Consider the following 16,017-nt stretch of genomic DNA (forward strand, 5'->3'; position numbering starts at 1 on the left):
ACTGGGAAAAAAAAGACTGAAGACATTTATGCTCCAGTCTTTGCAAATTAAGATTTCACACAGGAATTTGGACAGGTGCAATGTTATCAGATCTGGCAATGGCAGCCCCCTTGCCTTACATAGCTGCCCCTTATTTATCTTGCTGTGGTTTCCACTTGGCTGGGTCCCCTGGCAGTGAGAATTTTAGGCTCTGTGTGCCTGAGAAGCAGCAGCAGCTCTTTACTGTGGCCGATGTGGGGAGAAACCAGTCCCCAGCACTGGGCACTTGCTTGAGAGGGAAACCTCTGCTCACTGTCTCCGTGCATGGCCGCATGCTCAGGGGCAGACACAGGTTGCCAGTGACACCTTGTCATTGAGATACCACTTATCTCCTGTGTGCAAGCAGAGAACGCTGGCTTCTTGTGACAATGCCAGCACAGCCCTAAACAGCTCACAACACAAGCAGAGGTTTTTAGAATACCCTCTTTTCAGGTATTACAAATATTACATATGAAACTGTCCCTAATTTTGACAACTTCTGTAGAAACTCCCCAGATAAAAGTGTCTCCCTGAGGTGATGCTCTTTGTAGGGGTTGCAATGGGAAAGCATGCTCAAAGGACAGGGGCAGGAGGAGCTTGGCTCCACAGGCACAACTCAGTTGAAGGCCAAGTCGTGCCATGAGGTTTGCAGACATATACAGAACAACAGCATTTGCATGATTTTTCATCTGCAGTTGTGATTTAATGGGAAACAGGGCTGATGAGGGCAAAGCGGAGAGGGAACAAGTAGGTGCTGCAGCGGGAAGAAGGCAGCCAGTGAAAACAAACAAAACTAGACCAAAAAAATAGATTGTAAAGGGCAGAATGCCACATGTGGGGTCAATCACAACTCAGCAAAGGCAGGCGGGTGCCCCAGCAGGCTGAGGAGTGCAGACCAGGGCTATGGACAAGGGCCAGTGGGTGCTGAAGGGCCAACTCCCCCATTGTGGGCATGGTGACCCCTGGGACACGGACCATCAGGGTTTTGCTTAGCTATGGGAAAATAAGCCCTCCGGTGAGATGAAGCTGGATGCAAACCCCATCAGACACCCCAGTATAGGGCAAAGCAGCTCTGCACACACCTGCATCCACTGGGAGCAATTTTTCCAAGGAGCCTTTGGAATTACATTACACAGCCTTGCAAAATGCACATTGAGCTCCAGCAGTCCCTGTTGGGGTCTTTTTTTGGATGATGATTTTTGACAAAAGCCTACCCACTTCAGAAATATTGTCATGGAAATAAAATAAAATACGCAGTAGCATACTGCTCTCAAGGGGCTGCCACCAAAGCCGTGTTAGAATAGCTCCATCTCGTGGAAATGAGCAGCAGAAGTGGGGACAAACAACGACGAATGAGGAGAAAAGCTGCAGGAAAAAGCTGGCAACAAGCACTTTGGCTGTGTGTGCCAGTTCCCATCCTCAGAGGTTTCACTAGTCCCGCCCTTTCTGGAGTTTCACTCTGATCTGCAGCTTTGAAATAAAGGAAAAATATCTTTGTGCAAAGCCAACACAAATGGTATATTTCATCTGACTTTTGACATATAACTGCAATATTTACACAGTTACCGTATCATCATGCTCAGAGCTCACAGGAAAGTTTGGGGCAGTGTGATGGCTTCAAGCTCTGACACGCAGAGCTCCACTTCAAACCATCTCCCAGAGATACTCTTTCTCCCTCTGTTACTCCACTAGTTAATTTGCATCTGTGTCTGTACCTTGCTCAGCATTTCTTTCTTGTCTCTACCATCTATATCATCTTTTTCTTCTAATTTTGCTGCTTGTTCCAGGAGTGTCTGTACCCCCTGCGCATGTCATTGTAAATCAGAGGGAATATCTGTACTGCAGAGCTCAAACACATTCCTGTCTTCGGGAGAGTTTCCAGTTCAGATAAGCAACCATTTCAATCCTGAATATGAAGCAAGTATACAGCATTAAAACCAGAGGTTACATTTTAAAATAATTATTACTCCCTCTTTCCGAATACAGTGTTGGATTTATTCTCCTGTTTATCCAGCCTCTGAGTTTTACCCTTTGACAACAGAGTTTATCTTGCAAGTCTATTTAATCCACATCCTGGAGGACATGGGAGATAAGAAGTGGATTTCAGCATCAAGGACATGCCCTTTTGGTTTTGCACTGTTACCATTACTTTGAAACATCTAAGAAAATAGGAAACCTTTCAGGCTTAAGAGGTCTGACAAACATCCCATGACCTATACATGACATCAACAAGCCACCAGCTTAGACAGACAGATGCAACAGTCTCCTCTGGTGAAACCACACTCACCTGGAAGTTGCACAAACACATAAATAACGCTAATAAGCTGGATTACCCCTTGGGCTTCAGGGGAGCTCTGCACTGCCTTGCCATGCTCAGGGTACACTGCCTGAGTAGCACATGGACATGAGAGCTGGAGCTGATTCCCAGGAGATGCCTGCAGAATGGCACAGCAGTGTGCACTGTGGGGATCCCACACAGCTGGCCAAGCTGAGGTCTGGGCTGATGGCAGGCTAGAGATGGAACCTAGAAAAGAAAGGCCAAGGAAAATGCTGTTAACTGAAAATCCAGACACAGTCATGGTTAAAGAAAGCTCCCCGGGACCCAGAGTAGCTGAGCAGATTTTCCTCTGGCAGCAAGTAACCCAGCAAATCTGTTGCATGCTCTGGCTCCTTCCATCTGTCCTCTCCAAGCAAGAAACTCCTCAAGCCCCTGCTTGCTCTGCAGGGCTAGGCATGACTCCCCTGCACCAGATAACATGGGATGTGGTCCAGTAGCAAACCACATGTTGCTGTTCATGCTGCTTAGGCAGCTGACATCCAGAAGAGACAAGTGGTAAAACTAAATGAAAGGATAATATGGGAGGTGGATTTTAGATATCTCATCTGTATCACAGGAATTCCACTTTCTGCCATTGTTCACTTTACCACACTCCCCGAAAGAGCAATTTCCACTCATGTGCAAAAAAGACCATTTATATAGTACAGTTGCCCCCCTAGCCTGTGTTGTTTAATCAGGTCAGGCAAACCCTAGCCAGGGCAGACTTACTGCTCATAAACAGCAGCATATTGAAAGACACTTCTATTTCTGTCATACTCACACAACTTCAGGAACAGTCTCTTTGTTTATTAAAACATGTGGCCAGTGTGTAGCCCACTGTGTTTCTTTAAGACCCACTCTTCTGTGATCTAGGGAAAATATATACCCTGTGGTGCACTGCAGACTGACAGAGATGTGCGTCTCTGCCCCCAGGCAGTGCAGCTCAGATCAGCTCAGCAGCGTGACAAACTACAATTCACACACCTGCTGTGAACACTTCTTTAAACATGATTTTGTCTCCATGAGCTAGAGATGATGGCCTCGATCAGCAGCCACCAGAACTGAATGGGTGGCAAAGAAGCAGAGGGGACAGAGGCTGCAACACCAAGAGCCTGTGGATGCTGCAGAGGATGCTAGGGAGAGGAAAGGGTCAATTGTTCTGCACACTCAACAGCAAAATAAGCAATGAGTTAAATTAGAGCAAGGAAAATGTAGCTACACCAAGAGGAAAAAGCTTATAATTGACGGCAAACGTGATTAGGCAACAGGCCCAGGTGCCAGAGGAAGCGCTAACTGTCGGCCAACGCCATCCCAGCAAGACTCTGTCGTCATTGCCTGTGGGAGGACAGAGCCCCACCGTGGGAAGGAGCTGCATGACCCAGTGCTGCTCCCTGCCTTTTGGGCCAGGAAGATTAGGTACCCCAGACCTTCCCCGCTATGGGCTGAACAGTGGGGTGGTTGTTCAGCTGCTCCCAGCTGCCGAAAGAGAGTGCAGACCACTGGGGTATGGTCTCTCAAGCATTTCAGTGCTTCTCGTAAAGTTGTTGCAAAAAGGAAAAGAGGGCTATTGCTTGCTTATGGCTTTAACATGAAAGAAATTGATATTTTGGGGCAACAACACTGTACAAAGAATTAACACCAAGCTAAGCTGCAGTGCAAAGCTCTGATGTGCTTTCTTTGATGGCAATGAAACCTGCAGAAGACTGAGCTGCCGAGTGGAATACTTTCAGAAGAATAATCACCAACCTGCAGAGAGTTACCTCTGGCAATACTGCAGGACATTTGGTCAGCAATCTTTCAGTGGGCTGAGGAGCAAACCACCCAGGACCTGACAAACTCATCAAGTCTAAACATCTGACAAATTCTTCTCCTTGCACATACCTTTGCAAATGGGGACTCAGTATTTAGTATGTATATGTATATATATACACACATATATAAAATGTGAAAGCAGATTTTGGAGCAGGTGGGATTTCTGGAGTGAGTACCTGACAGAAGAAGTGACCCGTGGCTCCAGGTCACTGGTGTCTGCCGAGGCCAGCAGGCAGAGGAGGCACGGCTCCAGCAAGGACTGCCAAGGTATTGCCCTCCACGCATGGGACTGCTTGCCTTATTTCCACATCGTTAGCCCTGCTGTCTGGTAAGAACTTCCCCTTTCAAATCCATCCAATAGAAACAGCTCATTAGCAGAAACCAACTGCAGCCTTGGCTCCCAGTAGCCACACTAAGAGCAAATTCCTGAATTTTAGTGGTGAGGTTGGTTTGTTCTCTCACCAGCAAACCAGATCAGTCAAGGATTCACACTGGGCAAGAAAGGCAAGATTGATGCAAGGATAGGGACTTCAGAGACAGACCTCTGAAGCATGGTGAGGACAAAGGAACTAACATTATAGTACAGCAAAATATATTTAGGCCATTAACACGTTCTTGGCTGGAGCAGCATGTATTTTATCTTGTCGCCTCACATGTAGTCATAACCAGCACAGGATATTACCCAGCAGCTGAATGGATGCTCATCAGGAAAAGATCACCAGTGCAAAATGAGCAGACAAGAATTTGTTAATATGATTGGAAGAGAAAGAGGAAAGAAACTGGAGAAGTGGATTGAAGCAGTCAAAACTACAGGGACAAAATTTCTGGTTCCCAAGCCATCTGGCTAAGCAGGACCTATAGTTTTTTCCTCGGCATGGCAGATTTGGGTTTCTCTCATTATTCCCACCCACCCTGACCAGAGGTGCTGCCTGCTGCTGCTTTTCAGTGCTCTCAGAACGTCAAAGTGGAGGAGAAAGGGCTCTCATGTGCCCACAGCCCCAGTGGTGGCCTCCCAGCACCAAAGGGTTATGGAAACCCTCCCTCTGTTGGGACATGGCTTTGGACACTTCCAACACACCACCCACAGCTATGGTGCCTGGGTCACTCATGGGTACTCCTTACCAGCATTTCTCACTTAGAAGTGGGGGGAGAGGTTTCTCTCTTCTCTTCTTCTCTTCTCTTCTTCTATATATGGCAATTAATGTCGCTTAGCAACAGGATTTCCTTTTAAGATGCTCTTTTGTCATTTCAAAGTCTCTGTGCCAGAAGTTCTTTAAATAGCCTGCACTCACACCAGCTCCCTCAGTTTGGCTCTTTTTCTTTATCTTTGTCCAGTTTCCTCCCATTGCAAGGTTAATATCTGTGGCCAGCCAAAGCAAACCAAACCAAACAAAAATAAAATACGACTCCCAGGAATCTGTCCAGCTGCTCCATGCAAGGCTTGGGAAGCCTCTTTTCCCCAAAGCCGAGCCACGCTACACCCAATAGAGACCAGCTGAGGAAAGGGGAAGCTTAGGCAGGTTTAAATTCTGATATTTTGCTTGCTACTTGAGTTGGACTTACAGATACAACCAGATTTCTCTCTTTTCAGTCTAAAATCTAGCAGGAAGACTTGTGCAGCCCAGCTTGTCAGATTCTGTGTTGTTCAGATAGGGAAAGCATCACTTGTTACTAATCATTGAAATCTGTATTTTATCTTGGCTTTATAGTACTGATAAAACACATAGGGTGCTAGAATACTGTGTATTTTGCTTGCTTAGCAGGGAACAGAGGCTGCATTTATGAGATAAGGAAAAGTACTACAGCTATTTCAGAGTAACTGTGGGTTCCAGCATGGAGATCCTCAAAGTACCTTCTGAATTTTTGAAAAAAATCACAAGATACTCAAGAGGGATAACACAACAACAGTAGTTATGCAGAAACAGTATCTGCAGGGAGAGTATAGGAGACAACTCCCTTAGCAGATGAAACATGGATGTACAAAATGTCACTAATTAATCAGTTGCTAATTCCCGTCAGCTATTTCCTTCCTGCATAGTGCCTTTGTCCTGAGGACTTTCATTTTGTGTCTGGTAGGTTTTACACGGTTTCGCATGGCCCAGCCGTGGCCAGCCCAGCTTCCTGGCCAGCAGCAGGATGCAGGATGCAGGCAGGGGGGCCAGGAACCTTGGTGTGCCCCTGGCCTCCAGCAAGCTATCGTCACCTGCTGGAAGTTTGTTCATCCTGACTACTAAAAACATAGCACCGATGCCCCCACAAAGGCCAGGGGTTCCAGGACTTGGCACAGCAGCAGCACCCTGGCTGAGCACCTTTGCCATCATCCTTTTGAAAGCTGCTTCAAATAAAATCCACATGAGGACAAGCCATCCATGGAGAGATGTCCAGAGGAGTACTCACTTTATTTGTCTGGGATATTTCTACACACAGTGCTCACATCATATCTCTGGTCACACTCCCTCTCTTTTTCAAGGGACATCTAGGTCAATACATCTGCAGGTGGTTTGCTCAAGTCATGGAAATTTTGGATTGAAGCTGTGCCATGCTTCCAGCATTAACCTTCACCACTAATGCCAGAGGAGAGAAGCTGGTGGTTGGGTCCTCTGCCAAGGAGTAGTGGCAAAGCAGAGGAAGAGGAATCCCTGGGCAGGGGGGATGCTGCAGCCTGGCCACCGGCTGCTCAAAGCACAAACAAGCTGGGAAGGGCATTACAGGCACAGTCCCACTGCCCAAATCCCACTGCCTCAGGCAAACCCCAGTCCCAATTCTTAACTTCCAGCATGTAAAGCAATCATTTGAGTTCCTATCTCTTGTTTGTGGTACCAAAGAAAACAATGATAAAGGGAAATCTTGAAATCCATACTTCAAGGAAATGACTAAAAACTATTTTAATCCTTTGATCCTGTATAAACAGGAACTTCGGAAGCCCTGCTGTGTTGGGTTGCCAGTCCCTTCATCTTCAGAGCTAGAGAAGACCCAGAGACTGACATGATTAATCTCTTAAATAAGAGAGAATCAATGTCTCACAGGAATTCTGAGGGTGCTAAAGTCTATTTTACATATATATATATATATATATATATATATATACACAAAACTCATTGCACATTTTCTTTTTTAAAACTTCTTAGATAGATTCTCACTTACCTCTATAGCCATTACACATTTTTTTTCCAACGCAACCGTAGCAAAGGTGAAATTTCCTAGGTTTCTCCCATGCACAGCACCCCTCAGGGGCCAGGCTTTTTGGAGGTGCTGTGCTCAATGCTCCACCCGGGACCCTTTCCCAACACAAGGGCCAGTCCAGGCACAGGGCCAGCCGGATGGATTTGACACCAGACAGGATTTCCCCTCGTCCTGACCAGCTGTCCTCCTGCCCAGCTGGAGAGGCTCCTGCAGGACTCAGAATCCCACCTAGAAATGGGACACACGGTTCTGTGTCGGGGTGGGAACTGACATCCCGTGACTTCAGTATCGTGTCAACAGCCCACGTGATGTCCACATTCATACCACTTGGCTGGGCTGAGGAACACGCCAGCGCTTCACCATTGTGGTTCCCTCTAGGACCAACACCAGATCAGTGGTGGTTTTTAAGTGAGGGAAGGGACACCACCCATGGAGACACACTGTGGGTGACCCTCCGCATTTTGGTGAGCCTCGTGAACCATTCCTCCTGCCTAGCTCAGAAATCAGTTTAAAATGGAGAACTTGTGTGCGGATGCACAGCCCTTGCCAGGGGACTTTTTGCATGCAGGGCAGTGCAACTTGTTTGTGGGGTGGCCCTGTCCCGGAGAGTCAGTGAGAGGAACCAATTTGTTTGGCCTTCAACAGTGTTCAGCATCTCACAAGCACTCAGTGACAAGCACCATTGCACTAAAGTCAATTATTACCACTGCTGTTCACACACTCTTAAATTTCCGATCACCAGAGTGGGAAGAGTTTCAGACAAGCAGACAGAAAGTAATATTAAGATGAGAAAAATACTCTCAACAGCACTGTCTTAGAGATCCTTGTGCCCTGACAACCCCTCTGCACTCTGCGATGGAGAAAAGATCCACCCAGCGCTTGGCAACAGCAAACAACATCGTTAAAATCAGAACACATGCAAACAAGGAGCGCTCCCCTTGTTGAACATTGGGAGGTGAATCAGCCGGTGATGTCTCCAGGTGCCCAGGCCTGGTCGCAGAGGAGCTGCAGCCTGGCTGAGCCCATGGCAGGCGCCTTCAACAAAGCTCCTGCCAGCACCGAAACCCCCTCCCACCATCCACTGCCGTCAACTCTGACCCCTCCCCATTTGCTTCTTTATGAGCACAAGGAGCTAAATTGATCAGATAGGTACACATAATGAATAATTTACACACCTCTAATCATCTGTCATTTTTACCAAGCTCAGCGATTACTTGTGCATGTGGAAGAGATGAGAAACTTCAGTCACCCAATACCAACTTCATAACGAATTCTTCAGTAGCTGAAATTGAGGCAGGCCTTGGAATTCATTATTTGCATCGAAAAACTTCCTGTTTCCTAAAAAAAAACCAAACCAAAACAAACCAAAACAAACAAAACAAACAAACAAACAAACAAACAAACAAACAAAAACCAACCAGCACAAAACAAAGCAACAAAACTCTGGAGTTATTTATAACCCTTTATGTCACGCAAATTCCACAACACATATAATGCACTCAATGCAGAAAGAGGCAGTTTCAGCTGATAAGCCCTCCTGATTTAAAGGACTTTTCTTCCAAACCAATACATTCATCTTAAATGTGAGGTTTCTGATATGGGTGGTTTGAGGAATCACCCATGTCACCAGGACTCATAGCCTGCCTGAAACAAGACACAGGCTGCAAGCACAAGTCCAAGCTATTGCCAGCCAGGAAACCACAGTGGGGAGGCCAGGGACACTTCAAGCTTTAACCTTTGAGCCTTAGCATGGAAAACAGCAAATAAACAAGGTCCAAACAACAAAATCCGCTGAAATTTTTGCTGCCAGCTGCAGGGGGAGCAGGATTTCCATCAAACACAAAGCTGGCTGGGGAGAAGCAGAGCTGTTACTGGGATATGGAGTGTGTAAGCTTTTTAACTTGTCATTCAGATAAGTTATTTTCTTTTAAATTTTATAGATTTAGGACAAAGAAAAAGACCTAACTGTTGAATCAGGTCAGCACATAAGCATTTTAGCAACCGACATACAGCAGCAGGGCACCAGTGCAGTGGCCCCTCTGTGCCCACCAGCCACAACAGCCCAGCTGAGGGGCTTAGGCAAGGATGCAAAAGGGAGTTAGGTCTGTGCTGGATTTTAAGCTTTGCTGCTGTCACTTCGCCTGCTCCCTCTCCTGAGCCACCTGCAGGGATGAACACTGCACAGCTCAGGTAAAACCTGGTGTACACATCAACTCCAGCTGACAATGCAGTCAATTCCAATTCAAGCACTCTTTCAGAACCAAAGCCACTGACTTTGTGCATGTGCTTGCCAGCAGAGAAACCCAAATATCTTCCCCAGTGTCAAGCTTGATGCTATCCAGATGGCATCCTGATTGCTTGAAGCTCACCAATCAACTTATGGGAGCTGGTTCAGCTCTGCCATTCAGTCCACCTGGCCCCTCCTCAATGTGCTGGGTCACATTTGCCAAGCCCAGTATGTTTTCCCTACTGAGTGGTGAAGAAGGAGTTCCAGTTAAGCCTGCTGAAACAAAGTTACCAAGCTAATAACTCGGCCATTTAAGAATGGAAGGAAAAGGCAGGTTGAGCTGGCTAGAGACAGTGCTCAGCACTGTCCCAGGCAGCAAGGACTGGATGCTCCCACCTGCAGCTGCCACATACATGCCCATCTTAGAGAGGGTTAGAAATATTGTCCCCCTTCAGAAAACTAATAATTACCCGTAATCTAAATGCAAAAGGAAAAGAATTTTTTTCAGGTCGAGTTATTGCTTTTCAGCTTTACTGTTTCTAACAAGAGAAGCATGTTTCAGCATCATGAACCTTTTTACAGCAATAGAAGCCCAGATCTTGTGTTTATATTTCAGTTCTTGTGACTTTCACAAGCAATGCACCGAAGTGTTGTTTGACTCAAACTTTCCATTGCCTTAAATTCCTCTTTGGTGAGATCCTGCAGTCTCATCTGCACTTTCTTACTCTACCTCCCATTTCATGCTGAGCTAACTTCCCTCTACTTAGTGGAGACATTTCACTCTACACAAGTATAAAGACCAATTTTCCTCATTTTCCTCATATTTGAAAAAAATCTGTTCTGCCCTAAAAACGTGTCAGTGCAGAGTCATTTGACTATATTTAAAGCAGGGATGTTCCTCTTTCACTCTGAAACTGCCCTTTTGCTCACAATGAATTTCTTTTCCTTACAACCTCCTTTCTAGACAACCCACGTGATTTGCCTGACCTTTGCTGCTCTGTCTCCCTTTCATTAAAGGAAGATAACACAAGATCATCCATTTTAACAACCCACCTCACTCCGTGATATCCTGTGATTTATACCTTTTGATTTTCACAACGCTCGCCTGCATCAGCTGCAAAGCATCCAGTGCTGCAGAGACAATGTGCATGGAGGTGAGTGACAGCTGTTGGTCCCCCTTGAGGTCCCTCTGAAGATGCAGGAACCGTGGGTGTAGAGGATCTGGTGAACACTTACCTACTGCTGGACAACTCTTTTCAGTTCTGAAAGGAGTTTCTCTCAGGGGATCTGAAGACCTTTATTGGAGAGATAAGGCAGTTGTCTTGACATGTGCTCATGGTGATCAGTCACTGTCCCTCCTCCTCCTCACACCCATGCATCTATGCACCCTCATGCTCTTTCCTGCTGATGCCTTGGACTTTGGTAGCCATCAGACCAGCACTGCACTTCACCTCCCAGAGAGCTTGAAGGACAATTAATTCTCACAGGGGTGTTTAGCAGGTATCAGAGCTGAACAGGGAGTACATAAAAGGATTTTTTCTCTCACGCTTGTACTCTCCATACAGGAACTTGTACACAGTGGTGGGATGATGGTATCTCTATTTGTCATTTGAATTCGGTTGATGTGTGATACCACATGAGAAGGTACTAGGGTTTTTCCAGGGGCAGGGGAAAATACTGACAAATAAGATTTATTTTATTTTTGAGTGAAAGAGAAGGAAAAAGTAAGGCAAGGATTTTGATTCAGGGAAGAAAGCACCATAAGAACCCAACCCTACACAGCACACCTGGGACCAATAGCAAGTTCCCTACTGAATTAAGTGTACAAATCCCCAGGCACTCTGAGTTGCACAGCAGGAATCCTCACAGGATGGTTGCTCCTCAGCTCCCTGTGAGAGCTGCTCCGTGCCCCAAAGCATACAGAGAGAGCTTGCTTGCAATTTTATTTGAATGGTAAAACACAGACACTGTTCTCATTTATAGAGACAGCTAAGCATTTTTAATCTGTCTAAAATGCATGTCATGGCAGTCAGCTCCACCGCTTCTTCTTCACTTACCAGCATTGAAAACATTGGCTTTTCTAAGTCTGTGCTTTGCCATTTCTATAGTTACCAGCACTGTGTTATTTTGGTGCTTCTAGGCTGGAGCCAAGTCACCGTGCTACAGCAGGTACTGGGCTGGCTTGCCCAGTGCCCACAGGTGGGGGCTCAGCCACAGGTAGCGCAGCCTCATCCCACCCTGCTGTGTTGGACCCTGTGCTGTCCCCCTCATGCTCCTCACCTGCATGGGACATTTTGTTGTGACAGTCCCATGGTGCTCCCCAACACTTTCTGCTTACAGGATTTGCTCTCATAGGAAAGGGAAAAAGTGTTCGCCAGCTTGTGGCTTGCAGCAAATACTGCTCTTTTCCTCACAACAAGGCTACTGAGTGCATCCACTGCCCACTTGTGTCTCCTGAGCCACAGACAGGCAGGAAACATGGTTTGGTCTCACTCACAGTCCCGTGTGGATGCAAAGACCCAAACCTCATACACCATCCCCCAGGGTTCATGCGTGTGCACCTCAACGAGCATGCTCCTGCCTACAGGGTGCACACCTGCGCTGTCCTCTGCCCTCCATGGACTCCAGGCTCCAGAGCGTTTCTCACGGGACACCTGTGCTTGCTGTCTTTGGGCTAACAGATAGCTTTGAATCTCATTTAAATGGTCAGATTGGCCAACCATGCAATATGTGCCTTTACCACCCTGCAAGCAGTACATCCCTGAGTTTCCTGACAAGATACTGTGGAAGTTGCAGCTCCCATGTGGTCCCAGGGACCCTGGTCCTACCAGGCTGGCTCTGTGGTCACCCAGGGCTTTCTCTGGGAGCAGGGCTAGGTGAGAAGGAGGATGGCACTGAGCTGGCTGCACCTATGCTGCTCCCCATCATGGTTCAGCAGCTGGGATAAGTGTGATGATCTTGAGCATCTCCACTGCCCTGGGCGGCTGTGGTAGGCAATTTGAAGGGGTGTTTCCCTGCATGTCATAGTCCCAGGCTCTGGCTGACTCTTGTGCAATCACCAGACACATGCAGGTCAAGTACATTTAATGGACTTCCCTGATATCCACTGAGTAGACTCCTCTACGTAATAGATCGATTTATTTTCAGTTAAACTGAAAAGCCTTCATAGAAATTTTAAAGACTCAGTATATCAGCTATGATTTTTGTCTAACCCGAGCTAAACCATCTAACCTTTCCACCATATACTCACTGCAGCACGTAACTGCCATTCATATCCAATTAATTTGGACATGTTCCTTCTAGAAACATTGCCAGACCTGCTCTTTTTTTACCTCTATTCTGCAAGGTTTTCTTAAGACTTCTCTTAGAATAAGCACTGTTACAAGATTCATGAAATTCAGAATTTAAAACTACCTTGCGGGGATTCTTTCTTAGGGATTAATAATTCATCCAGAAAAGTAAACAATCCTCATATGTGCTAGTTTCAATAAGAAAGTACTACAGATGAGACTCACTTCAAATTAGTACAAGAGAGATTCAAGACATTCATTTTAACAACACACTCCACAAAACCCCAGGGTTGTGCATGGCAAGCCTGTGCTAAGGCTTCCTAGGGTTCTAGCTGCTATGTTTTTAAATAATTCAAAATTCTGTTCGCTTTTTTTGAAGTGCTGTAGTTTCCTATTTATATTCACAGTACATACCTCTTGCAGTTTCAGTATATGCTTTCCACAGATTACAGTAAATAAAAGCTATATCTGTGAAGGGTTAGGACTGAGGGAGATTCCTGATGAACTACCTGCCACAACCGAAATCCTTGACTTCAGCTTCAGCGTGATCCCTTCCCTCAGAATTCAACCTTCTCTGTGCTGAAGTCTCTTCTCTACTTGGACTTAACAAGGTACAGGAGAGCGTCCTCACTTCTGCACATCAGGTTGGTCAAACACCCCAGCTTCTGGAGCCCACTAGAGTAGCATCTCTCTGACTTCAAAAGGAAACCACCAGTAGCATTTGCAGACAGCTGTGAAGTATTTTGCTAAGAAGAGATTGATACAATTGGGCAACATCCAGGCTTCTCCTCTGGTGACAATCATTTGCAGCGCAATGTGTGAAATAGGCATTTTCCACATACTGTTGCTGCTAAGACAGTAGAGACAGCAAAGTCACTAAAGCAAATTTTTAAATCACTTTTCTATAAAGATATTGTTCCCTAAACCCTAGAGAAAGATGGGTTTGGTCCTTGTAAATGCCCAGCTGTTTCTATAGGAAGAGAAATTTTCATTTTATTAAGAAAGACACTAAAAACCACACATTTCCTTGACTTCTACAAATGCCTCCACAGGCCCATAATTTCAGGACAGGTTTTTCTTCTCACCAGGACCCTGTATTTCAGTGTGAGTTTACAAATACCAGGCAAGCATCCCTGGAAAAGACAGACACTTTTATGCTAGTGAAGGCAACTGATCCTGAGTTCTTATAGATGTGAAGTGCAGTTTGCGTTATCATGTATAGAGCAAGAGTTTTGAGAGAAGCCCCTGACACTGCTTTCTGTTGCTTTCTGGTGTATGAAGGCACCTTTCACAGCAACAAGCAGCTAAAGGTAATCGTGCTGACTGGAAGCTTGCTCATGTTTCTGTCTGACACAGCATACACTGGCCTACAGTCCCTGAGGCAGCTTGTCTTAAAACGGACAGGAATAACCAGTAGGTCCTTTATTCCAGTGACAAATCTGGACAGCTTGCGTACCCTCAACTTGGGCACCAACCACACCTCTTCACTGCGGCTTCCTCCCAACTTTCCCACTCAAAACCTCATACCTTGACTTCCAAATGAACAACATAAGAGTGATCACAGCAGCAGATGTTCACTTTCTGCAGAAGACCAGCAATATAACTCTCATCTTTGAAGGCAACGGCATTACATACATTGAACCTGGAGCTTTCCAGACCCATTTCTACAGTTTGGAGTCTGGGGGGCTGTGCTGACATCCCTGAGATCCTGGCGGGGATACAGAATTCCACAGCCCAGACCCTTTGGCTGTGAACATTTCATGAAGTGGAAAAGGAGGTGCATATAAGCCCGAATGTTTTACAAGGACTCTGTAATGTCTCTGTCGAGGATCTGTACCTGCAAATATGGCAAAAATGCTGCAAATACTGCAAAAACCTAAACGCTGACACATTGCAGTGCTTGACCAAACTCTGAAAGCTGGACCTAACTCAAACCTACATCAATGCATTGCCCCCTGGCATCAGTGGCATGAGCTCACTGACGGAATTAGTTCTCAACGTGAACACCTTTGAGCACCTCTGCAATATCAGCTCTGCCTCCTTCCCCTCCCTCCCTCACCTCCACATCAAGGGAAACTCACACGTCCTGCAGCTGGGCTCTGGCTGCCTGGAGAAACTAGCAAAGCTTCAACATCTCAATTTAAGTAAGAGTCGTATTGAAAGATTCAACTGCTGTAACGAAGCGCTGAGAGGTTTGAGCAGTCTTCAGTACCTGAATCTGAGCCACAACACACAGCTCCACCTCCAAGACATGCTCATTAAGGACAGTGCTAACCTAGAGATTCTGGACCTGGCTTTCACTCCTCTTCATATCAACACTGAACAAGGTCCATTCTGAAATTTACATCTCTTGCAAGTGCTGCATCTTTCCTCCTCCCACATCGACACTAGCATTCAGCATTTCTTTCAAGGCCTGGAAAACCTCATGCTCTTGGACCTTAGTCAAAATAACTTTGAGCCGGGGATCATGCCAAAAGACAAACTGTTCCAACAGCTATCCAATTTAGAGGTGCTAATTTTATCATCCTGTGAACTGACAGCAATAGGCAGCCAAGAATTTCAGAGCCTTGAGAAGTTATGGCATGTTGATCTGAGCCACAACAAACTAATTGTGTTCAGAACAGATGCTTTTTCAAACCTCAAGAGCATTTATCTCAATTTTGCACACAACGGGATCTGTGTTCTTCCACGTGACAAGCTGGCGTCCCTATCTGGTCACTGCATAATCAATTTAAGTTACAATCCTTTGGACTGCACCTGATCCAATATTGGTTTAATCACCCAGTACAAGTAGAATCTGGATAGAATTGAAGACCCTGAAGGTACGAGATGGTCTGAACCCAAATTGCTAGCTGGGGCTCAGCTGGCCACCATCTCGCTCTCCTGTGGGATCAACACAGCAGGAGTCATTGCGGTTGTCCTGGCCATTTTATCTTGTGGTGTCATCTTCACCTGGGGTGCTCGCTATTTCAAGCTAAATTACCAGCAAATATAAGCTTATGATGGAGATACAGAAAAAATGTACAGCAGTTGTATTAAGATGAAAGACAACCTACTGTTTTTGCTTGTGACCAGCATTTTCTTAACCTAATATAATTTCATTTGTATTATAACTTAGAAAAATAATTAAAAACCCATTTATCTGAGAAGTGGAAAAATAAACTATGATG

General features: G+C 45.9%; 1 protein-coding gene across 1 annotated transcript; it reads left to right on the forward strand.

The window, feature by feature from the left end:
- Positions 1–970: 970 nt before the first annotated feature.
- CD180 (CD180 molecule) lies at positions 971–15,950 on the forward strand. The gene is given in 8 exon segments (XM_065046641.1): positions 971–1,033; positions 10,589–10,711; positions 13,293–13,401; positions 13,404–13,458; positions 13,579–13,593; positions 14,118–14,369; positions 14,371–14,524; positions 14,526–15,950. Coding segments are annotated over 8 exon segments (2,088 nt in total). The 3' UTR covers positions 15,843–15,950.
- Positions 15,951–16,017: the final 67 nt, after the last annotated feature.

Source organism: Columba livia, chromosome Z (assembly GCF_036013475.1).
Source record: "Columba livia isolate bColLiv1 breed racing homer chromosome Z, bColLiv1.pat.W.v2, whole genome shotgun sequence".
Classification (NCBI taxonomy): Eukaryota; Metazoa; Chordata; class Aves; order Columbiformes; family Columbidae; genus Columba; species Columba livia.